This window comes from Heloderma suspectum, chromosome 6 (assembly GCF_057233095.1).
Source record: "Heloderma suspectum isolate Gila_16-S chromosome 6, 16-S_ref, whole genome shotgun sequence".
Lineage (NCBI taxonomy): Eukaryota > Metazoa > Chordata > Lepidosauria > Squamata > Helodermatidae > Heloderma > Heloderma suspectum.
The window spans coordinates 45,298,319-45,323,511 of NC_139463.1; the positions used below are offsets into that span (position 1 = coordinate 45,298,319).

The window sequence follows — 25,193 nt, forward strand, 5'->3', positions numbered from 1 at the left end:
TCTCAAGAGAGGTGCTAAGTCTGCATCTTCTCCTGGCACTTCAGAACTGGGGGGCCACCTCGCCGCCCCGGGTGTCCTATTTTACACACTCAGTCCCAAGCACTGAACTTGTAACCGTAGACGAGCGAGGAACTCAAGCTTGCCCGAGAGCGGCGCCCTTTGCCTTTGGGAGCTGGCCAAAGTGGTTCCGTGGCGGGGGATAGTACTCTGCGCATGCCCACAGGCACTCTCCCCTCACGTGTGGCTGATGCCCTCCGTGCGAGATTCTAAGGCGGAGGAAGGAGAGCGGCCGTCTTTCTCCTTCCTGCTCCTGCCCCGTTCACGAGCAAAGCAGGGGCTGGCTGGCGTGCCAGTTTAGGGGGAAACCTTTGGACTTTATTCGTCTCCCCGACTCTTAACAGAAGGAGTGGCTGCGTGGAGGAGGGAGGGGGACACACCAAGGCTGCTCCGTGCCCCCCGCCCTTTCTGCCTCTGACCCTGGAAGGAGCCGAGAAGGGCTTCCGCCCGTGCCGGGTAAATGTCCCCCACCCCGAGGGGAGGAGACAGGTCTGGGGAACAGAGGGCCATCATCGCCCGTGGAAGGCCCGCTCGTGCCTCTGAGGCGGGCCGACCTGCTCCCCACACAGGCCTCGGCTGCTGGGCAGTCCTCCGAGAGCGGCCTCCGCCTCCTCGCCTCCGCCTCCTCGCCTCCGCCCGGCTGCCTCTTGCCTCAGCACTGCGAGGCCTCGGGCGCCATTCGGCTCCAGCCGGCCTCCAGCCGAGGGCCTCACAAAGGCAAGGCGCCGCTGAGTGCCTCGCAGGGGCAGAGGGCCCAGGACTCCTGCGCCAGGCGCATGACAGGCAGAACTTCAACAGGTGAGGCTTTTCCTACAGCATATGAGGGTGGAAGCAGAAGCTGTGTTTGATTTCCCGTGTGTCTTTCTGTTTGAGTTGTCTTTCTGGCCGGAGACCATCGGCCTATTCAGTCTCCCCGCTACTGGGCTACCGGACAGCATGCTGAATCGGTGGCCAGGGGATTGCAAGAAATGCTGGCTTGGGGGCTACTGAAGAGAGCCAGAGCCCCTGGGCTTCCCAGCTGTGCTGGTTATTACCCACGAGTTCCTGCACAGGGCTTCCGTCCGGCGTGCCGGGAGCGTGAGAGACCGTTCGCAAGGTCATTGATGGGCTGGTGAATGGACCGAGGGGCTGGGCCCGCGCCTACCTAGGCGACGTTGCCATTTGTAGTCCGACCTGGGAGGCCACGTGGGTCTGGTGAGACAAGAGGCGAAGCGCCTGCAAGAAGTGGGCTGACTATCAAAGCCACCAAGGGTCAGTTGGGATGGGGGGAGGTCACCTCTTTGAGGCATCAGGCCAGGAGTGGAAATTCGAAGCCTGTGGAGGCCAAAGTAGAGGCCGTCCAGCAATGGCCCCTGCCAACTATGAAGAGCAGGTTCTGTCCCCCCTGGCGCTGGCTGGAAATCACCGGCGCTTTCCTCCTAATTTCACTTCCACAGCGGCCCCTCTGACCACCTTGTGTAAAAAGCGCCAACCGGTGAGGGTTCAGGGGACCGAGACCTCCCCGAGCTTGCAGCCTCCCAAGCGGTACCCTGACCTGTCAGGGTGGAAGACATCTAACCAGGGTAGGAGTGACATCCGGCCACCTGGGTGAGGGGAAGGAAGAACGCTGGCTGGGGTGACGTAAGCCTGCCTTCTGCACCGCATGGCCCTGTGTCAGATAATGCGTCCTGTGGAAGCCAGGACAAAGGTGCGATGGCAAGTTGTGGCCGTGTGGAGATTTGACTTGACTCAGGCCTGTGAATGTGCGGAGGAAGACAATGGACAAGCTCAACATCACATCACACTGGGAACATCTGCCCGTGGCCTGAAGGGGGTTGCCCACAGTGCTTGCTAAATGGATCTTAAATGTAACAAAGGTCCTTGTGGGGGGACAGATACCCTTTGAGTGAACATGTACCTTGCCCCTCCCCCGAATTTTTAATTGGAGGCCCCAAGATCTCGAGAGGCGCTAACACTGTGTGTGGGGCAGAAAGCGTAGGTCTTTTGCCCAAGGTAGCCCCCCAAAGGTGGGGGAGGTGGTAGCGTAGGGGGAGGGTAGAACCTGTTGAGCTATTCCCTGGGGGTGGAGCTGCCACGATGGTTTGAATTAGGTAGGGCTGCCAGAGAATCCCGCCACGGACTGAAATGGGATCGAGTTCCCTTCAGTCCGTGCCACGGAATCCTCTGCGGAACAGCGCCACGAGGTCCTGCGGAGCCAGCAGTCATGCGGCTTTTTTTTCATCGTCCGCACAGGGTTGAGGAATTTTCGTAAATAAAAACTGTTTTAAAGAAAGAAAAAACCTTTTAAAATGACCATGCTGGTCCTGGACCGTCATGGTCATTTTAAAAGTTTCTTTCTTTCTTTAAAACACTGTTGCTTTAAACAAGGAGTTTATTGCTCAGGCACACTTCACACAGCCTTCATTTGGGAAGCCCCTAGCAAGAGGAAGTGTTTGGGCTGAAAGTAAACGGAGACGGAGGATTTCAATAAAAAAAACCCCACGTAAATATTTACGAAAAATAGCGATTCTTACGGAAGTTATGCAGACTCAGGGAGAGGGCTGGGCACCGGAATTACGGTACTCGGTACGGATTTATCTTTGTAATTTTTGGAGCGGAAAAAAAAGAGGAGAAATCCGGGGGCTTGTGAATGGCGGAATGGCGCACTGACCGCAAAGTGCGGATGTCAAGCGGCACTGAAGGTCCACCATTCGTACACCCCTAGAATTAGGCGAGTTGCAGACATGTGGATAGCCACAGAATCATAGAAGAGCAGGGTTGGAAGGGGCCGACAAGACCATCGAGTCCAACCCCCCACATTAAGTACATGACTGTGCTGAATGTACTCCGTAACTTTGCTTCTGTTTTGCTTTAGTGAAGTGCGTTTATATCTGCCTTTGTGCCTACGGCTCCTGCCTTTTGGGGGTGCGAACCTTCTTTCTCCTCTGCGTCATCGAATGCCTTCCCTCAGGGTCAGCTGAGGGCATGCATGGTCCTCTGCGTCCCCCTGACCGCTGCAACAGCAGCCGCTTCTCCCGTGCAAAGATCACGATGCGATGCCTGGCCAAGTCACTGAGAAGGGGGAGAGGTGTGGGCTGGGGACTGCCTGTGTTGCCACGTGCTTGAAAATGCACCGCGGCTTGGGCCCCACATTCCGTCTGTATCAGCAAGGGGTACTTCATGAGACATGAAAGGGCAGTCTAAACCCCAGAGATATGCAGGACTGAATGCAGGAATTAACAGCACAAGAACACCGATTTGCTAGAGAGTTGGCAATTGTCACACTTTCAGGGTTGGTTCTCACAGCTGTATTCACAAACAGTGAAGGCCACAAATCTTGCTATTGACAGAAGCTGGAGTAATGCACAGTGGTTGCTTTTCACACTGCGTGCCTCCTACTTGACAAGGGATGCTTCTTTCTGTACTGTGAGAAACGTACTTTGCTGGCAAGAGAGAAAGGCCTTGGTAAAGGCTCTATGAAGTCCTCAGCAGATTGGCCTGTTGCCTGTTCTCGTCTGAGAGGGGGAAGGTGCACCCCTGCTCAGACAACCCGCCCCGAGGTGTGGCGCCCGTCACTCCCCTGGCCACCTGTGCCTCCGATGACAGTGCTGGATCGAAGGGCACCCTCAAACTACAGACCTGATCGGTTAAGAGGAGCGCAGCCCCCCCAGCACAGGTGAATATCACTCAACTGGGCAGAAGAACCACCCGCTAACAGAACCTCTGTCGTATCTGGATTGAGTCTCCGTTGATTGGCACTCATCCCGTCTATTTCTGCAGCCAGGCACAGGTTCAGCACATCCCCTGCCTCACCTGGACTGGATGAACAGGAGAGAGGACCTGGGTGACACCCGCATATTGGCGACCCTGCAGTCTGTACCTCTGGATCACCTCCCCCAGTGGGTTGATGTAGCGCTGTTGCGGTGGAGTTTGGTGCTGCCAGACTACGCTTTCTGGGTGACCCATATCAAGGGAAGAGCCAACGTGGAGGCGGAGAGGATGTCCAGAGTCCATAAAGATGACTGAATCACCATATCTTCCCACCCTGTGAGGGTGATGTAAAGCTCAACGTGTTACCATCCCTGCGAAGATGAAGATGAGCGTCCTGACTGTTAGATCAATACGACAAGGGGACCAATGACCTGGGGAGGCGGGCGGCTCTCCCACACTGGAGGCATTCGTGACGAGGCTGGACAGCCACCTGTCAGGGAAGCTCTGACTTGGATTCCTGCACTGAGCAGGGGGTTGGACTCGATGGTCTTCTAAGCGCCTTCCAACCCTACTGTTCTATGACTCTATGGTTCTAGGGTTCTGTGACTGGAACATGCATGTTTCCCTCCATGTGGGAGTCACTGAAAACCCCGCAGCATTACAACACTTCCTCCTTTGGAGGCCTCGCTGATTTCATTTTCCATTTCAGCAGCACCTTGAGTATTCTGCTCCAGGAACGATGGCGTGTCCCCAGTGCTAAATTACTTTTGGAGCCTGGTCTTGCCACCCACAGCGCTTCTGAGGATATGTCTGCCTCTTTCAGTCTGCTGGACACTCTACTTTACAGAGCAACCCCGCGGCCAGGACGTCCGCCCGTCTTTCCTCTGGAGCGTCTGTCCAGACTTGACCGGTTCCCACTGGCCCCCTCCGCTCCATCCGGTCTCCGTTCTGCCCGCTGCATCTCGGCTCCCCTTTCGAACCAGGCACTCCGACTCCCACGCTGATGTATGACTCTTGTGACCCTCACGCTGACGGATGTATCACTCCTGTGTGCAGGGGAACTGGAACACTCCTCTGCATGAGGGCTGACCAGTCGCCAGGATGTTCTGCCACTCTGTGCAGCCTTCTAAACGTCATGGGATATGACTACGCAACAAAGCGTGTGCGGACACGCAAGGGGAACGCACAGCTGTGTCCCGCAGCGACTGCCATGTGTGTCAATTACAATCAAACACCAGCTTTGCCCCCCCTGCAAACAATTCTGTGGATGCCCATGGCAGCTCCCTGTGTTCCTAAAGCTGTTTGGGGAGCTACCATGGGGCAAAGAGAAGGTGGATTCTCTTGCAGGGATGGGAAGAAATTAGTTCTGTTTTCATCCAGCTTGCAGGAGAGAAGCCATGGCTGAGAGTAGTTCACCCTTTCCACACCCAACCACTTTCCCCCTGCAATGCCACCCAAGCTGCCTGTTTGCTTGTCCCTGATTTGTGATAGAAGCACGTGTCTTGAGCCCAGTGCAGGGAGGAGAATGGCCATGAACCCCTAACCCTTATCGCTGTAGAGATAAGACGGGCCTGAGGGGTTGTGTGCCTACAGAATCACGGCCTTCTTCAGATCCCATGGTTCCTAAGTCCGATTTCTTTGATGGAGCGGAGTCCTGGTTTTACCATTTCAGGCCCACCATTCCCCGGTGTTTGGGTCATCTCAACTGGCTGGAAACTCAACCAGGGATGATGTGGGAGATGTGCGCCAGCCGCAGCCCAGTGTCTGCCACATTCATGCAAACGATCTGAATCAGGGTACAAACAAAAGCCACAGCGTTTGGCATCCCTTAGACGCACGGGGAAACACCCCTGTTTTAAAGCTGTTTCAGCTAGTGCTCTCTACCACGTGTTGTGGCAGCGTGTTCCTTAAAAAAAACCCTGTGTTGTGTGAAGGATGCTTCCTATGCATCCTTTTCTCTGTCCCCACTCTCTTTTCAATCACTTTCACTGGATGAACCCAAGTTCTAGGATGATGAGAGACGAATAAAGACAAGCCCATAAAGAAGAAGAAAGACGAATAAAGGGTGCCCCGAGCCCCGCATTGACCCCGGGTATGCTAGCAGTGAAATTAAAAGACCATTAGCAGGAACCCAATATACAAATGAACACGAGCTACTGATGAGGGAGATATACAAGAGCTAAGATAAATATGACATTGCAGAAATGCATATGTAACTATTAATGTATAGGAACAATTTATAAGCCTAATACACACATGGATATAAAAAGGAGCACAACGAGAAAGTATAGATTTAATTGGGACAGTATTAAAATTAAAAAATAGCAAATTATTTTATGCCTGTGATATAGTAAATAAGCAACCAAATAAAATAATATGACAAGTATAAACCATTAAATCAGCTAGAAATATTTTATAGTGGTATATAACATACTGCAATCAAGTGTGATCTTCAAGACAACTCAGGAACTGCGCCAACCTTCTAATCTAACCAGTTACAAACACACACATATATACACCTATATACATTTAACTGCCCTCTGGGTGATGCTGAGGGCAGCCGTGCCGAATGGATATGTCCACTTCTCCCTCCTGCCCCACGGAAAGCTGCCCTCGCCCCACCGACGTCCAGCGGCTGCCCGCTCCTGCCCCTCTGGGCTTCCCGCTCACCATCTCTCGGATGGGCCGTTGCTCTTCTCTTACAGGCTCCGAGGCCTCCAGGCCACCAGGGGGGTCCTCTACGGGTTGGACGTGTCCTCCTTGTGCGGTGGAGAGGCAGGAGGGTCGTCCCCCGGAGGCTGGCTTGTCGCCAGAGTGGATGTGCTCGTGCTGCTTGGCTTCCGGATGTTTTCTGTGGGACCGGCTGGCCTGGTGGGGAGACCGGGTGTTCTGCCCGCCACCCTGGCCTGCCCTCTCCACCCGCCGGCATGGGGAAACTGAGCCGACGGTGGCTTTGGCTGAGAGGGGTGCGCCACTGCCGGGTGAAGCATAGTTCTCAGCACCGGCTTGTGGCAGCAGTTGAGGCAACGAGGTTGCTTGTTGCCCAGTCACTGAGCAAGGCGGTGGCTTCGCCAATGACCTGGGCAGCTGCTTGGAAACTATGCTCGGCAGCGGCTTGGGCCAAGGGGCTGGCACTGGCTTCGGCCCAGAGGTCGGCACTGGCTTCGGAAAGCAGATCTCCACCACTCTTGGCAAGGTTGTCTGCCCTGGCTGTGGCAAAGCGGTTGGCACTGGCCTGGGTACGCAAGCCTGCACTCGCCTCGGCAAAGAGCTTGGCAGGGGCCTCAGCAGGGAGCTCGGTGGCGGCCGTGGCAAAGAGCTCGGTGGCGGCTGTGAGGCTGGACATGGCTTTGGCAGTGAGCACGATGGTGGCCTTGGCGGAGGCGCAGGCACAGCTCTTTCGGGCGCGGCCAGCAGCGTCTGGGGAACGGCGCGGGGAGAAGGAACTGGAGGAAGCTTCTGCAGAGGCAGGGATGGAGCTCTGCTCTGCCCCAGTGGGGAGAAGCCCTGCACAGGCTCTGCCACGGGCAAAGCCAGGTTGCGCCTGGGGACGTGCTTCCAGGCTTCCTCCGGCTCCGGCTTGGCGCCTCTCTTTTTCCCCCTCGCCCCAGGGAGACTGGCCTTCACCCTTGCCTGGTCTTTGCCTTGATATTTACACTGATGTTCTTCAGAGCCCCGATCCCTCGGGGTGTGCTGGGGCCGAGAAACATCCTCGGCCACCCCGGCAGTCTTCACAGGGGCACTCTCCCCAAGCTCCTCGGTCTTGTGGGGGACTGTTTCTTCCCCCGTCGCCCCAGATGGCACAGGCTCAGATCTTGTCCCCTCATGTTTGTGCCCTTCCTGACTTTCCCCAGGTACCAAAGTGCTTCCCGTTCCCGGATGTCTTGGGGGCCTGGAGTGATCTGGGTCCAGACTTGTGGGGAGCCTTTTTGGGGAAGGTCCTCCTTCGGCTGACTTTGATTTTCTTTTCCCATTCATGGGAGGCTCTGGTGGTGCTTTCGAAGGGGGGTGGCTCCTGCGAGGTCCGGGCTCTGGAGGGATCCTGGGGAGTTTGCCCACGTCTTTGGACTGAGGATCGGGGCATTTTCTTTTCTGGCTAAGGCCTGATCTTTGCTCCCGGGGAAACAAATCCACCGGGGCTGCCCCGGCCTTCAGGCACTGTGTCGCTAAGTGCCTATTCACTGTGTCCATCCCTGAAAGAGAGAGAGAAAGTGGAGCCCATGATTACAGGACAAGGAACCTTTGCTACTTTGCGGGCAGAACGTGAGAGCAATTCTCCGATTCCCACAATTCGGAGGGGGCTCCACCTGCCCCTCGTGCAGCGTGGGAGGAGTTTCCCCCGCCGCCTAGACCAGGAAGAAACACGGGAGGATCTGCCTCCCACCAGCTCAGAGCATTCCTCCGCATGGCAACTCGCCCAACCCTCCGTGGGTGGTGTGGCATGGGGGGAGTCGCTGGTTCCAGGGCTAAGCAGGGCGTTGGGCGGGGGGGGGGCCCCTTGCAATTGGCATCCAGGGAGCTCCTTTTCACCTCCTTCATGATGCGGGGGGGGGGGTTGCTGTATTTAAGGCAGCTGATGGGCTCTCTTCCCATTGGTGCTGCTGGCGGGTCTTGCGTGGGCAGGGAGGGAGTGGGCCTGAGGCTGCAAGGTGGGGAATCGCCCAGGCCAGGTTGAGAGCAGGAGGGTTGTTCTCCCAGCTCTCCGCTGCGGTGCAGGGGCCTGTACTGGAAGGCTGTGAGCTGGTGGCTAAGCTGTTTTCTCCTGTTGCCGATTCTGATAGGTCAATAAAGCTGTTGCCTGTTGATCCCATGTACGCCTTGGGTGTCCTCATTTCTGGAGAGGGGGGCAATTTTCATACCTGACATGAAATGAGGGAAACATCCTCCAGACTGGGCAAGAGAGCAAAGCAGCACGAGACCCGTGAACCCACAGGGTCCAACGGATTGATTCCAGGGGAGATTTGGGACTATGGATCTGGATCTGTGGTCATCACTTGCAGATTTAAAAAATACTCTTCCAAAATAAAGGGCCTCGGTGAGCTGCATTCCTCAAAGCCCAAGGAATGTGTCACAGGGGGGTAGTGCCCTTTGCGACAGCGACGGGAAAAGCTCGGGGAGACTGTGCACCAACAGGCATTCCGCAAGCAAGCCCCGCTTGGCAGGTGTGTGGAGTCGCCCTCTGAATCTTTGGCACTCACCATTCAGCGCAGCGTTCTCAGCCGGGACCTGATTTAATTCTTCTGGGTCTTGGAGCTCCAGAGATGTTGGGACATCTGCCCGTTGGCGGGTGTCTGACGCCACTCCCTCGCCTCCTTTGGAATGAAATGAAGAGGAATCAGTGATCTGCAACCAAAGGAGATCTTCCGTTCTTCCTTTCCTCTGCGCAAACGAAGGCAGGCGAACGCCTCGTTCGCTTCCCGGGGAGGCCCACCAGCCTAGGGCCTCACAGAAAGTCATTAGAAAGGAGGAGAAGACTTGCTGCATTCCTGCTTCTCCTTTGCTGGAGTCTGAATTTACTGCTGTTGCATTGGCGGTTTTCTGGTTGAGATTCATGGGTTGCAGCTGATACCTATTACGGTGAAAGGGTTTTATTTGTTGCCTGAAATGGCGTGCATTGCATTTAAATGTTTTGTGTTTTTAAGAAAGGAGTACCTTGTATGACGTAAGCATTCCACATGGGTCAGTAATGGAGCAACCTCCCAGTATTCATGGACCCCACGCTCTTATTAGGCTCACGCAACACGTCCCTTCATCTCATTGGGGATGTGCATGCCATCTTCCTGGGGGTGGTTTCAGGAGCAACGCCTGGTCCCAGGAGGGGATCTCCACTAGGGACCCTTCTGTGTGGAAGTCAGCACTGTGGCGGGACCTAAACCCCCTTCCCTCTCCTCAGCGCCCCTAGTCTCCTCCTCAGCCCTCGGCTCCTCCGCCTTCCAGCCCCAGAGCAGCCGCCACGCCACGCCTCGCCACTCGACTGTCTCCAGCCAGCCAGCCCCTCAGCTTCCTCCCCGTGTTCCCACACTGCTGCCTGTCCCCGCTCCTTGCCTGCCTGCGTCCCCGGCGGGCTGGCCACGGCAGTGGCAGCAGCGGGCGGGGGGCCGATGCCGCCTTGGTCTGTCGCTCGTGCTGACGCGTGCGGTTTGCTGTGTGTGGGAGAGGGATTCTAGTGGGCTCGATGTGCAGGCGGTAGGAGGGGATCATGCGGTGAAATGTTTTCACCTGCTGTTTGTTTGCACATCCAGTTTGTCCTTCAAGGCTCAGGAGGGGGTCTGGGTTTGGACCCAACCCCTCTGGTTTACAGTAGGATCCTAGGTGTGTTTACTCAGAAGGAAGTCCTAATGTGTTCAGTGGAGTTTATGTTGGAGGGACTAGGGCCATGAGTCACTGAACCTGAACTCGAAGGGCTAATATGTACCTGAGCAAGGTGGGAGGGGTTCCCTGGGAGGTCCTCCTGCCTTCTCCTGGTCTTCTCCCTCTCCCTTCCCATCTTCTTCCTCCTTTCTCCTGCAAGCGGTGCTGACCATGGGGCTGACCTCAGCCGGCTTACCTTGAGACGTGAGTTGGTTATATCTCCAGTAAAAACACAGCTGTTACACTTACCGTGAGCTGTTTTCCCCTGACTTCTCCCGGAGGAACTCCAAGAGGTATGGCTTAGCCGCAGGCTCCCTGTTGATGGGCAGAGTGTTCACAATTTTCAAGCCCAGTCCAGGGACTTGCAGGTCTGGAAGGAACCCACTCCGACAGGAGATGAAAGAGCAACCCAAAGCAGAGCCCCATGTCCTGCTCCCTGCTCACCATCGAGGGAACAGCCCACATCAGGAGACAGAGACTACAGTGAAGGGCACAGTCAGAAAACCCTGAACCTTCCATGAGAAACGTAGATAGCAGCAAAGGTGATGACCAAGAGAAAAAACGGGGCATGAGGCAGGCATGAAATGGAACATATCCACCGAATTGGAACAGTATTCACGATCCCTCCAGGAACTGCCTGGAGAGGTCTTGGGCCGAAGGCCGCCTCTCCACCAGCCCACCCCGGGATACTGTCGTGGGAAAAGAAGGAGTGGTCTGTAGTGGGACTGCAGGGCTATCCTACTTGTCCATTTGGAAGTAAGTAACATTGTGTTCAATGGGATTTACTTCCAGATAAGTGTGTACAGGATTGCAGCCTTAAAGGAGTTGTGGGTCACCGCGGACGACGTTCCATTTCTTTTCACGGGGATTTGCTTCACACCTGCTTGCAGTGGCTCTTCCTAATGATAATCATTCATCATTAATATGCGATGATTGCGTCATTTTTAGTATTAGTATTATTACATGTTCCTTGAATTAAAAGGGACTAACCAAATAATACTTTCTCGCAAGGTGCTGGACATTACTTTGTGTGTGCGTTTTCTTTGCAAATGGACCTTTTAATAATTCTGAATTACTCTGACCAGATACTCCAAACCAAGGAAGTGACTGAAAGCTCCTTTGTATTGCAGAATCCTCCAAGGTGGCATCATCCCAGGAGTGGGCGTGGCTGTGAGGGGCGTGGCTGTGGCCATTCTGAAGGGACCCTGCACTTCTGAATTTGCTGCTGCACTACCGGCTGCTCCTGCTGGCAAGAGTTCCGCTACAGCTTGGCTGGAACGAGGGATGCCGGAGAAATCCGTAAAAGAAAAAACACTGGCTGAAAATGCCCATTTCCCCCACAGGGGAAAGCATGAAAATGTGCATTTGGGGGGAATTTACACATTTTGGAGGGATTTGTGCATTTGCACAAGTATGCATTTGTGCAAACTTGGGAAATGGGGAACAAATCCAATTCTGGCCGCGAGCGGCCGACAGAACGGAAGGCACCTCACAACTTGTGAAATACAGACGACGCAGATTTTACAAACTCCATACATCCCTAGCTGGAACACACATGTAGCACATGAAAATCTCAAGCACCAGAAAAAACGTTGTCATGGGAGTTTGGAAAACAACACTGTCGACGGAGAAATCGCATGAGGAGGAGGAAGGTTTGGGGTGTACCTCGTGTGACATGCCGGTGAGCCAGGCATTACAAGGCCAGGAAAACACGTTCATGGAGCTCAGCCCCTAGTTTGCTCAACAATCACCTTGCAGTCCGGGGTCGGTGGTTGGGACGTTCCTGGAAGAAGCCGGTCCTGCAGCGCATTCGGTGGGTGAAGCAGGGACCAGAGGCATCCCAAACGTGACCGAGATCTGGCAGCCGCTGGCTGGATTCTCCCCAGTTTGGCTTTGAGGAGGAACTCCCTGGAGGTGGTGACCGCGGGACTCATGCTCTTTCCCAACAGAGGTGCTTGCCGCTGAAAAATAGGAACAGAGCAAAAGGGATGATTGGCCATGGGGGGCTGTTCAGGCTTGGACCTCCAGACCAGCCTTGCCCTATGATAAAGGAAACCCGTGGCTCAGGTGCAGGCTGTGCAATACTCACGTCGGAATCCTCTGTGGCTGGTTGGGACACTCCCAGAAGAAGCGGAGCCTTCAGAGCATTCGTTGGACGAGGCAGGGGCAAAAGATGCCTGAAACATGCCAGGGAGATGCTGGCTGCTATTGGGGTTCTCCGTGGTTCTAGGCTGAGCAGGAGCTCCCTGGAGGTTGTAAGCCCAGGAGACATGCTTTTCCCCAAGGGTGGTGCCTGCCAGGGAAAGATAGGAATGGAGAAACACTGAGAGTGAGATACGGACGACTTGCCACGTGGCAAGGGGGGCATGGAGCTGATATACCAACTGTGACCCGATCTGGACAGAGATGGCCTGGCCAAGTGTTGGTGTTGACCTGTGAAGCCCTCGACAGCTTGGCACCAGAGTATCTAGAAGTATCCCAGAAGGCAGGACACGGAATAATGGGCTCAAGTTACTGGAAGCCAGATTCCGGCTGAACATCAGGAGCAATACGACAATGGAACCAATGAGCTGGGCAGGTAGTGGGCTCTCCCAGACTGGCGGCATTCAAGATGAGGCTGGACAGCCACCTGCTGGGGACGCTCTGACTTGGATTCCTGCATTGACCGGGGGGTTGGACTCGATGGCCGTGTAGACCCCTTCCAACCCTACTATTCTATGATTCTGTGTCTTCACCCCTATGTGCCTGCTCAGACCCCAGATCATCTTTGGAGGCTCTGTGGGTGCCCCGACAGACGAAGCTAGACGGGTGGTGACAAGAGAGAGGGCCTTCTCCGTGGTGGCAGGAGCTCCCCAAAGAGGCTCGCCTGGCACCACGTTGGTATCTTTTCGGTGCCAGGCAAAGACCTCCCTTTTCTTCCAGGCGTTTTAGGACCTAGTCCTGGATTTCATGGCTCTTTGATCGATTCCTGTGTTTGTTGTTCTGCATCGCATTGTATTCTACCCCTTGAAGCATCTGTATTGTATGCTACATGGTTGTGGTATTTTGGTCTTGTAAATTTCTGCAACCTGCCCAGAGAACAGTGGTCATTGGGCAGATAAGAAACGTCATAATAAATCACCAAACGCGAACCACCCCTTTCTGCAAAGATCAGCACATACCTTTGGAGCCTGCTTTGGAGGCTTTGAGAATGCCGGGTCTCGATGGTGCCGTGGAAGACCCGCTGGCTGGAGCTGGCGTCACGGTGGTTTGTGGCTCCACCTCTTGGAGGACCACGTTGTCGCTCGGCTCTGGTGGCCCAGGGACATCGCTGCCTGTCTGTGCAGGGGGATTCCTGCCTCCCTGCGGCATGGGCGCCAAGGTGGCACGGCGGTACAGGGAGAGGCCAGCCCCATCCCGGAAAGGGGTTTGCCGGACCTGTCCTTGCCTGGCAGGCGGCCCCTGCACCCGCTGCAGGCTGGCCACCGGCTGGAGGTGGGAGTGGGCATACAGCTGCTCCATGGGGCTGGCAGTGGGAAGGCTTCTGAACTGGGATGCCAGTGGCCCACGGAGAGGCCCGGGGAACTGGCCAGCTGCAGCCCACCCATGGAGGGGAGGAGAAAGCGCTGCTGAGCTGGGCGTCTGCGCGTGATCCTGGCTCCCCCAACCTCCCTGCAGCTGAACTGTTTCCAGGGACGGGCAGCTGTGGGTGCTGGCACTCCCTGGGTCCGGCTGGGGAGGCAGAGCCGGGGCGGGAGGCTGCGGCCCAGCGGCACTCAGGCCTGGTGCGGAGGCTCCGGGGGCGCAGGGCGGAGAGCTGGCAGTCCCCTCTGGGGTGCTCCGGGGCTGGCGGCTCGAGCCTCCCCGTGGCCGTGGGTTCGGGGCCCGATCTGCAACACAAAGCAAGGGGGCGGGGCATTAACCACTGCACCGCCTGGTCCGCCTCAGCACCCGTCAGCCCTTCAGGCCCAGTGAACAGACTTCGGCGGTCCTGAGTGCTCACATACGTGGTCCCGGTGTCCCTGACACGCAGACATAAAGGAGGCCGATATGAGGATTCTGCAGCTGGCAGGAGGACGAAGGGTCGAGGAAGGGTGCTTCCCCTACGGCCCGTGAGGGAGTTCCCGGCTGCGGTACGCTTCAAAGCAGGCCCCTCCCGCGCCCCACTTGTCTCGCTGGGACGCTCCTGTTCTGGCCTGCAGACCTCTGCAGCACCTTCGGCACGACGTTCCTCCTGCTGGTGCCGCATGCTCACGAGGGCTGCCGGACTGGTTGGCGGCTGTCCCCATGGCGACCCCAGGATTCTACCAGGCCAGAGAATGTTATGGTGCAAGCGGGAGTCCAAAGGGACTGGCGGTTGGCCTGAGTGGAAGGGGCTGGGGGGAGACTGGCGGGGGGCTATCCTGAAGCGTGGCTAACCAAAGCCTCGCTGGCACGGCCGGGACGGAGTTGTTTTGCTGGATTGTGCCCTGCATTGTGGCTGTGGACTTGCAGGCTCCTTGCTCCTTCTTGCCTTACCTTATCTCCGTTTCCTCATCCCTGCATTTTACCTGCTCTATCCCGCCCAAAGACTATTCCTTCCCCAACTGTGGTCCCATCACCTCACAGCTGTTGTCTCCATCAGCCCCATGGAAAAGGAAGGCTCCTTCTGAACACCCAGATGGCCGAATATCCTACCTGCCATGATGCCAGAAAATGTCCAGATAAGGCGACTGGAGAAACTCCTTGGCTAATCGACGGAGAGACGAACTCCGACACTCCTAACCGATCGAACGTCCGGTAGGGAATAGGCAAGAGAATCGCGATGATGCAAAATGGTTCCTTGCTGTCCCTATGGCAACCGAGGGATTGTGGGGGCGGAAGGAGCATATCCAGAGCGGAACACGATGATGAAAGGTGACGTCACGGCGGAAGGTGTGGCGGAAGAGCAGTCCCAGGGCTGCCGCCCAGAACGGAGCTGGGCAGGGAGGAGAGGGCGTGGGTCTTCACACGGAGCTTTTCTCCCGCTCCTGAGATTGCTCACTCACGCACGTTTGCGGCCCCGGCAGGTGACGGCGTTATCCTCCGGGGCCTCTCCTGCACGCAATGGCCCATATTCCACTTCGAAATAGATGGGAGGTAATGAGCTATCGCATCGCCCGCTTGTGTTCCACTTGAGTTCCCCCTGTGAAAAAGGAAAAGCTGCAGGAAGAGGAGCGAGATCGTGAAACAGAGGGAAGACTCAGATCGGGGGAGCGGGAGGGGAGGGGGAAAGGGAAACGCGTGTAAAGGGAGTCTGCTGGGATCCTGCCTTTGGAATGGAAGCAGAAAGTCCCGTTTTGAATGCGGGATTTGGGGCTGGTGTAGAGGTGCTCAGTGACTCACGCTACGTGGTAGAAAACCCATCTTCCCAGGCGCCCTTCGTCTGTCTGTCCAGCAATGAGTGACCTTCACCTTGACCTCCAGAGAGGAAGGCCTGGTCTGAGATGCCGAGATGCTTCAAACATAGTCACATGAAGTCCCTTTTGGCTTTCGCTGGACTGGCGGACTAACACGTTCTGCCTCAGTTTTCCGGAGTCCAAGTTAGTGAATGTGAATAGCAGGCACCAGCTATGGCCGGGTCCAGTTGCTGTCATGCCTATTACCTTTATTCTTGGTATCTTCTTGATTCCTGTGTTGTGGTAAATTGGGGGGTGGGGGGGTGGGGCTAGTAATGAAATAGCATTGTGTGGTCTATGTGCCAGGAATGAGAAAGTCCCGAGTTCACATTTCACCGTTGCCATAGACGCCCTAGATATCCCTCGGTAAGCCTCTGGGAAGTTAATTTTCCAGATCCATTTCCACATTCGAGGGGCAGTCCTAGGTTCATCGCGCTGAGGAACAATGAGGGAGCAGTTGTGACATGTCCTGCTTGTGGGTTTCTCAGGGGATCTGGCTGGCTCCTGCAGGAACGGCATGCTGGACCAGAGAGGCCCCTGGCCTGATCTAACACAGCTCTTCTCATGGTCCTATGAGCTGGCAGGAGAAAACCAGCTGTCGACTGGATAGAGAAGTCATATACAGACTGTGTTTAAACAAGAATAGTAGATCACTATAATCATAGTAAGTTCAAGATCTTGATTATTTCTATAGTACAATCTACATGCGCGTAAACTCAACAGAGTGACAAACAAGACCAGTCCCTGCCGCAAGGAGCTCACACTCTAGAATGTGATCCAAGAGAGATCCGCAGATGGGGCTTTGGAAACAAGGAATTAGGATGAGCAAGTGCCGTTTCACACAGCTGGACTCTGTTTCTGCTGAGGACTAAGGGGGAAGGCCAGAGGTTCTGTAGAAGAGGGGGATTGGGAGAAAGGAGTAGGGGGGACAAACGGAACGGACGCATAGTCTCCAGATCGTGGGAAGTCATAGTTCTGCTCCATTCTGCACTGGCCAGGCCCCATTTGGAGGACTGTGTTCCGTTTTGAGTAGTAGGGATGTACGAATTGTGTACCTTCTGTGCTGCTTGACTTCCGCAATATGCAGCCAGTGATCCGTACCTAGGGATGTCAGAGAATTCCGCCACGGATCTCGGTGAGGCCGAATGCCAGTGTATTCGGGCCCCCGAACTCCATGGCGGAATGGCCTGCCACCCCCCCGCCTGCCGCAGATCCCCCCCGGGACGAGACTTACCTGGGGCGGATGTTCCGGACGGCGGTGGCTCCAGCGGTGGTTTCGGCGGCGGCGGCTGGACTTCCAACCAGCCGCCACCGCCGCCATTTGCAGTCTGTTTTGTTTTTTTGCTTTTCCCCATTCGTGATAGGCTATGTAAAGACGCTATCTGCGTTCCCCCTTATTTTCGCCATCTTAGTGTACGTAAATATTTACGTAGACTAAGACGGCCTACAATAAGAAACGCAAATGGCTGCGGCCGTAGCCACTGCCATTTGCGTACACATTTTTTTTTTTAACCCAGACGTGATAGGCTACGTAAGTCTTTACATAGCCTATCGTGGCTCACAACAGGGACACAAACGGCGGCGGCTACGGCCGCCGCCATTTGCATCCCTGCTAGCCAGCGGCCGGATGTCCGGCTGCTGGTGGAGCCGGCCAGCGACTCCGCGGAATCCCCGTGGAGCGGAGCTGGCCGGCCAGGATTCCGGGGGGAGGGACGGAGCGCCTCACCCCCCAGCGGAACCCGGTGGAGCCAGGTAAGTGGGGCTTCGTACACCCCTATCTGTACCGTCATTCTCAAACCCCCGGAATACCCTTTTTTTCGCTCCGAAAATTACAAAGATAAATCCGTACCGACAGCCGTAATTCTGCATAACTTCCGTAAGAAAGGCTATTTCTCATAGATATTTAGGTATATTTTCCCCTGCCCTGAGACGTGCAGTAATTACTTTCAGCCCAAAGACTTCCTCCTCCTCGGGGCTTCCCAAATCAAAGCTGCCCTAGGTGTGCCTGAGCGATGCACTCTTTGCTTAAAGCAACGCTGTTTGACAGAAAGACAGAAAAAACCTTTTAAAATGACCGTGCCGGTCTGGAGACCTGCACGAGTATTATTCCCCCTACTAGGCTTTCTATTTCCACATCCAGCTTGTTGGTGACGTTGTGAGGCTAAAATGGAGAGGAGAACCAACTCTGTGCAACTCTGTCCTCCGGGGAGGAGGAGGTGTTTTGGCTGAAAGTAAACGGAGACGGAGGATTTCAAGTGAAAAAGAACACCCACAAACAAGACGGTAAGCACAATTCTTCTTCTGTTTTTAAACTTACGTATTTCTTTTCGAAATATCCTACCTTGCGTTTTTATTTACGGAAACTTTGCGACTCTGTGCAGCTGACAAAAAAAAAGAGCCGCATGACTGCTGGCTCCGCAGGACCTTGTGGCGCCGCTCCGCAGAGGATTCCGTGGCACAGACTGAAGGGAACTCGATCTCATTCCAGTCCGTGGCGGAATGCTCTGACATCCCTAATCACATGTTAAGACGGGAGTTGGCAGAGTGGAGCGGAGTGGAGCGGAGTGGAGAGTCTGGATTCCTCCAAATCCTCGGTACCTTTCTTCGAAGAAGTGTCCAGGACTGGCAGCTGTGAAGGCTCATTTTTAACTAAGCCAGCCCTGGCCAAAGACGTCAGTGCACAAAGGGGCAGCATCTCTGTGTCCTGTGTGGCCACCTGCCTCTCTCTCCCTCTCTCTCTCTCCCTCCCTCTCCCTCTCTCTTTCGTGGCTTCTAGAAACAGCTGCCGATGCATGCAACCAGCCCCTGCCCCACTTCATGTCTCGGGGGGGGGGTTCTCCATGAGCGATGTTCTCCAAGCTGGCTGTGTTTGGAGGTCATTAGGGATACAGGACGTCATGGCCATCCAGCAGCCACCGCGGAGCTGATCACAGGAAAGGATGGCCATGATGTCAGGCCTGTATTTGGGGCTCTATGAGGGCTCTGGATAGGGGCGAATTGTCCTTCCTTGTTCTCCTCGACCTCTCAGCAGCTTTTGATAGCGTTGACCACGGTATCCTCCTGGACCGCCTGGAGGGGCTGGGCATTGGAGACACCGTATTACGGTGGTTCCGGTCCCTCCTCTCCGGCAGGTACCAGAGGGTAGCACTGGGAGAGGATTTTTCGGATCCATGGCCGCTCACTTGTGGGGTGCCACAGGGTTCCATCCTCTCCCCGATGCCATTTAACATCTCCTTAAAGCTGCTGGGGGCTATCATCAGGAGGTTTGGGGTGCAGTGTCATTACTATGCGGATGACACGCAGCTCTACCTCTCGTTCAAATCTTCACCAAGTTGGCCGCAGAATCCCTGTCCAAATGTCTGCGGACGGTGACTGGCTGGATGGGGAGGAATAAGCTGAACCCTGACAAGACCGAGGTACTTTTGGTGGGAGACATGAGGAGGCTGGGGGATGTTGACCTGGTGTCGAATGGGCTACGGCTACCCTTGAAAGACCAGGTCCGCAGCCTAGGGGTCATTTTCGACTCCCAGCTGTCCATGGAGGCCGGACAGCGCTGTACCAACTCCATCTGATACGGCGGCTGCGCCCCTTCCTTCCCGACCATCTGCTCCCATCGGTAGTACATGCCCTGGGCTCCTCTCGTTTAGACTCCTGTAATGCGCTCTAGGTGGGGTTACCCTTGAAGACGGTTCGGAAGCTGCAGCTGGTACAGAACGCGGCAGCTCGCCTAATGGAAGGCAGCCGCCTGCGAGATCACAGTGCTGAAGGAGCTGCACTGGTTACCAGTTGTTTTCCGGGCCAAATTCAAGGGGTTGGTTTTGACCTTGAAAACCCTATACCGTTCCGGCCCAGCCTATCTCAAGGAGCGCCTCCAGCAACACCAGATAGGCCGCACAACAAGATCAGCCTCGGATGGCCTTCTCTCTGTCCCATCAGCCAGGACAGCTAGGCTGGTGAGGACGGGGGAGAGGGCCTTCTCTGTGGTAGCCCCCACTCTGTGGAACTCCCTCCCTAGGGAACTCTGCCATGGACCCTCTTAATGGGCTTCCACCATGCATTAAAAGCATAGTTGTTCAGGCAGGCGTTTGGGGTGGGTTAGGGTAATTTTAGAAATGTGATGTTTTTAATGTGGAATTTTATTGTTTTGAACTGTTTTAATGTTGTACATCGCCCAGAGTGGCTTGGTGACCAGCCAGATGGGCGCTTAAGAAATTTAATAAATAAACATACATACATAAATAAATAAATTTCTTCATTGAAATGCAAAGTGGAGGGAAGGGCAGAGAGGGGTGCTTCAGGCTGGTCTCAAGAGAGGTGCTAAGTCTGCTTCTTCTCCTGAGGCTTCAGAACTGGGGGGCCACCTCTCCCCCCCGTTGTCCTATTTTACACACTCAATCCCAAGCACTGAACTTGTAACCGTAGAGGAGCGAGGAACTCAAGCTTGCCTGAGAGCGGCGCCCTTTGCCTTTGTGAGCCGGCCAAAGTGGTTCCGTGGCGGGGGATAGTACTCTGCGCATGCCCACAGGCACTCTCCCCTCACGTGTGGCTGATGCCCTCCGTGCGAGATTCTAAGGCGGAGGAGGGAGAGCGGCCGTCTTTCTCCTTCCTGCTCCTGCCCCGTTCACGAGCAAAGCAGGGGCTGGCTGGCGTGCCAGTTTAGGGGGAAACCTTTGGACTTTATTCGTCTCCCCGACTCTTAACAGAAGGAGTGGCTGCGTGGAGGAGGGAGGGGGACACACCATGGCCGCTCCGTGCCCCCCGCCCTTTCTGCCTCTGGCCCTGGAAGGAGCCGAGAAGGGCTTCCGCCCGTGCCGGGTAAATGTCCCCCACCCCGAGGGGAGGAGACAGGTCTGGGGAACAGAGGGCCGCCATCGCCCGTGGAAGGCCCGCTCGTGCCTCTGAGGAGGGCCGACCTGCTCCCCACACAGGCCTCGGCTGCTGGGCAGTCCTCCGAGACGGCCTCCGCCTCCTCGCCTCCGCCTCTTCGCCTCCGCCCGGCTGCCTCTTGCCTCAGCACTGCGAGGCCTCGGGCGCCATTCGGCTCCAGCCGGCCTCCAGCCGAGGGCCTCACAAAGGCAAGGCGCCGCTGAGTGCCTCGCAGGGGCAGAGGGCCCAGGACTCCTGCGCCAGGCGCATGACAGGCAGAACTTCAACAGGTGCGGCTTTTCCTACAGCACATGAGGGGGGAAGCAGAAGCTGTGGATATCCTGGCTGTACTTCGGTGGCATGACAGCCAGAACGTCAACAGGTGCAGTTCCCACCTCCAGATTCCGGAAGCCAGATTCCGTCTGGACATCAGGAAAAACGTCCTGACCGTTAGAGCATTACGACAATGGAACCAATGACCTCGAGACCTGGGGGGGGCTCTCCCACTGGAGGCGTTCAAGATGCCCAATTTATGCTGACCGCTCCCTATCTCGAAAGCTACAGTTGTCAGTCCTCCTCCCACAAAATGGCAAAAGCTCCCTGTTTCCCTCTGGATGACTCACATGGACTGAAAGGGCGCAGCGAAGAACCGCCTCATCTCCTTCCATGTGATCGGCAGACGCCTCATGCCGTACTTCACCGTAGACCTCTTCATCCCCTTCCTGTTGGAGCAAGATGGCTCTTGTTTAGCGGGCCTTCCAAGGATATATGGCAACACTTCCAACACCCTAATATTCCCACTGGGAGCATGGCAACTGTCAGACAAAGGGAACCAGCACCGAAAAACAGGGGAACGATTCAGCAAGCAAAAGATGCCAGGCCATATTTGAGCACGGGCAGGAAAGAGTTTGTGTTAGGGATGTTAGAGAATTCCGCCACGGATCCCAGGGAGGCCAAATTAGGGATGTATGAAAGTCACTTACCTTTTCGAAGGGTGACATTTGCAGTGGAGGGGAGTCAAAAATTCCCAACTTCAAGTATAACCTGATGGGATCCGAGCTGGCAGTGACCGACCAGGAAAGAGATCTTGGTGTTGTGGTGGACAGCTCAGTGAAGATGTCTACCCAGCATGCAGCCGCTGTAAAATAAAGGGGGGGGGGAACGCCATGCTAGGCATAATTAAAAAAGGAATGGAGAATAAAACAGCCAATATCAGACTGCTCCTATACAAATCTATGGTGCAGCCACACTTGGAATACTGTGTCCAGTTCTGGTCACCACACCTAAAAAAAAAGATATTGTAGAGCTGGAAAAAGTGCAGAAAAGGGCAACTAAAATGATGAAAGGGCTGGAGCATCTCCCCTATGAGAGAGGGTTCCAACAGCTGGGATTGCTTATTTTGGAAAAAAGGAGGGTGAGGGGAGACATGACAGCGGTCTACAAAATTATGCATGGTGTGGAGATTGCAGATGGGGAGACATTATTCTCCCTCTCTCAAAGGATCAGAAACCAGGCTCATCCCATGGAGATGATTGGTGGGAGATTCAGGACAGGCCAAAGGAAGCACTTCTTCACACATCGCAGAGTTAAACTGTGGAAGTCGCTACCATGGCCACCAGTTTGGACGGCTCAAAAGGGGTTGGACAAACTCCAATTTGTCCAAGTTGGACAAACTGGTGACGTTGGACTTCTCGGTTCCACAACCCCTCCGCGGGGGGGAGGACCCATTAAAATGGGCCGCCCCAGACGTATTATGGATCCAAATGGATTCCTGAACGCGCTTGGGGATTCTCTGGAGCACGCCAGCGGCCACTCGGTCGGGACCCTGGTGGGTGGCTGGAACGCCGCAGTCACTGGGGCATTAGATCGGGTGGCTCCGAAACGCCCTCTCCCCCTGAGCAGGGCTCGGGCTGCACCATGGCTCAATCCGCAGTTACGAGCTCTGAAAGAGGAGGTGAGACGGCCAGAGCGCCGGTGGCGGACGTCTCGCTCCAAAGGCGATCGGACACGGGCTACAGCTGTATCTTCAGCCTATCACGTGGCGGTGAAGGCAGCAAAGACGGAATGTTATGCTGCCTCCATCGCGTCTGCAGAGTGCTGTCCCAGGAGGCTGTTCCAAGTGGTCTGGAGCCTGGTCAGTCCAGTTGCTCCAGAACTGCTGGAGCATTCGAGGCCTCCTGCTGTGAGGCTTTGGCAAGGCGCTTCGCGGGTAAAAGTGATCGGATTAGGAGTGTTACTCCGTGCGCTGTGCATACAGTTAGTGAGCGAGAGGTGGTCTGTGGCAAACCGGTCTTGTGGGATCGGTTCCAGCTTCTTCCTCCTGATGAAGTGGACAAGGTGCTTTCATCTGTAAGGCCGACCACCTGCGTCCTTGCTCCTTGCCCATCTTGGCTCATTATGGGCTGCAGAGAGAGGCTGGGTGAAGGGATCAGGGCGGTGGTGAATGCCACCCTTGAGGAGGAAGTGATGCCATCAGCCATCAAGGAGGCGGCGATAAGACCGCCTTTAAAGAAGCCCTCCTTGGATCCCCAAGTTCTGAACAACTTTCGCCCAGTCTCAAATCTGCCAGTTTGGGGCAAGGTGATTGAGCGGGTGATGGAGATGCAGTTGAAGGCACACTTGGAAAAGGCCGATTATCTGGATGCATTTCAGTCGGGCTTCAGGCCTGGGCATGGGACAGAAATGGCCTTGGTCGCCTTGGTGGATGATGTGAGGAGGGCTCTGGATAGGGGCGAATGCTCCTTCGTTGTTCTCCTCAACCTCTCAGCAGCTTTTGATACCATTGACCACGGTATCCTCCTGGACCGCCTGGAGGGGCTGGGCATTGGAGACACCGTGGTCCTTCCTCTCCAGCAGGTACCACAGGGTAGCACTGGGAGAGGATGTTTCAGACCCGTGGCCGCTCACTTGTGGGGTGCCACAGGGTTCCATCCTCTCCCTGCTGCTATTTAACATCTATATGAAGCCACTGGGGGCTATCATCAGGAGGTTTGGGGTGCAGTGTCCTTAGTATGCGGATGACACGCAGCTCTACCTCCCGTTCAAATCTTCACCAAGTTGGCTGTAGAATCCCCGTCCAAATGTCTGCAGATGGTGAGTGGCTGGATGGGGAGGAACAAGCTGAAGCTGAACCCTGACAAGACTGAGGTACTTTTGGTGGGAGACAAGAGGAGGCTGGGGGATGTTGACCTGGTGTTGAATGGGGTATGGCTACCCTTGAAAGACCAGGTCCGCAGCCTGGGGGTCATTTTCAACTCCCAGCTGTCCACGGAGGCTCAGGTGTCAGCTGTGAGCTGGACAGCGCTGTACCAACTCCATCTGATACGGCGGCTGCGCCCCTACCTTCCCAAGCATCTGCTCCCATCGGTAGTACATGCCCTGGTCTCCTCTTGTTTAGACTACTGTAATGCACTCTAGGTGGGGTTACCCTTGAAGACGGTTCGGAAGCTGCAGCTGGTACCGAACGCGGCGGCTCGCCTGATTGAAGGCAGCCGCCTGTGAGATCACAGTGCTAAAGGAGCTGCACTGGTTACCAGTTGTTTTCCGGGACACATTCAAGGTGTTGGTTTTGACCTTGAAAACGCTATAGAGTTCTGGCCCAGCCTATCTCAAGGAGCGCCTCCAGCAACACCAGATAGGCCACTCAACAAGATCAGCCTCGGATGGCCTTCTCTCTGTCCCATCAGCCAGGACTGCTAGGCTGGTGAGGACGAGGGAGAGGGCCTTCTCTGTGGTGGCCCCCACTCTCTGGAACTCCCTCCCTAGGGAACTCCACCGTGCCCCCTCTTTAATGATCTTCCGCCACGCATTGAAAACGTGGTTGTTCAGGCAGGCATTTGGGGTAGGTTAGGGTAATTTTAGAAATGTGATGTTTTTAATGTTGAATTTTATTGTTCTGAACTGTTTTAATGTTGTACATTGCCCAGAGTGGCTGGGTGACCAGCCAGATGGGCGCTTACTAAATTTAATAAATAAACATAAATAAATAAATAAATTTCTTCATCAAAATGCGAAGTGGAGGAAAGGGCAGGAACGGATGCTTCAGGCTGGTTCCAAGGGAGGTGCTAAATCTGCACCTCCTCCTGAGGCTTCAAAATTGGGGGTGGGCACCCCCCCCCCAGTTGTCCTATTTTACACACTCAATCCCAAGCACTGAACTTGTAACCGTAGATGAGCGAGGGACTCGAGCTTGCCCAAAAGCAGCGCCCTTTGCCTTGGAAGCGCCACACCACCTCCAGGTCTGGCAGCTGGCCTAAGGGGCTCCCGGGCGAGGGGTAGTACTCTGCGCATGCTCACAGGCACTCTCCCCTCATGTGTAGCTGATGCCCTCCGTGGGAGATTCTAAGGCAGAGGAAGGAGAGTGGCCGTCTTTCTCCTTCCTGCTCCTGCCCCGTTCACGAGCAAAGCAGGGGCTGGCTGGCGTGACAGCATAGGGGGAAACCTTTAGACTGCGTTCATCTCCCCACTTTTTAAAAGGAGTGGCTGCGTGGAGAAGGGAGGGGACACACCATGGCTGCTCTGTGCCCCCCACCCCACCCCAAGGGAAGGGGACATGTCTGGAGAAGAGAGGCTCCTGGGCAGTCCTCCGAGAGCGGCCTCCGCCTCCTCTCCTCTGCCTCCCCTCCTCCGCCCGGCTGCCTCTTGCCTCAGCACTGCGAGGCCTCGGGCGCCATTCGGCTCCAGCCGGCCTCCAGCCGAGGGCCTCACAAAGGGAAGGCGCCGCCGAGTGCCTCGCAGGGGCAGAGGGCCCAGGACTCCTGTGCCAGGCGCATGACAGGCAGAACTTCAACAGGTGCAGCTTTTCCTACAGCACATGAGGGGGGAAGCAGAAGC

At 55.5% G+C, this 25,193-nt stretch overlaps 1 protein-coding gene across 1 annotated transcript; it reads left to right on the forward strand.

Annotated features, from left to right (window-relative positions):
- Nucleotides 1–472: 472 nt before the first annotated feature.
- Nucleotides 473–6,133, forward strand: LOC146340741 (uncharacterized). The gene is made up of 2 exons (XM_084808211.1): nt 473–855; nt 4,457–6,133. Exons 1-2 carry the CDS (start codon nt 518–520, stop codon nt 4,749–4,751), a joined length of 633 nt encoding a protein of 210 aa, XP_084664337.1. The 5' UTR covers nt 473–517; the 3' UTR covers nt 4,752–6,133.
- The last annotated feature ends 19,060 nt before the right edge of the window (nt 6,134–25,193 follow it).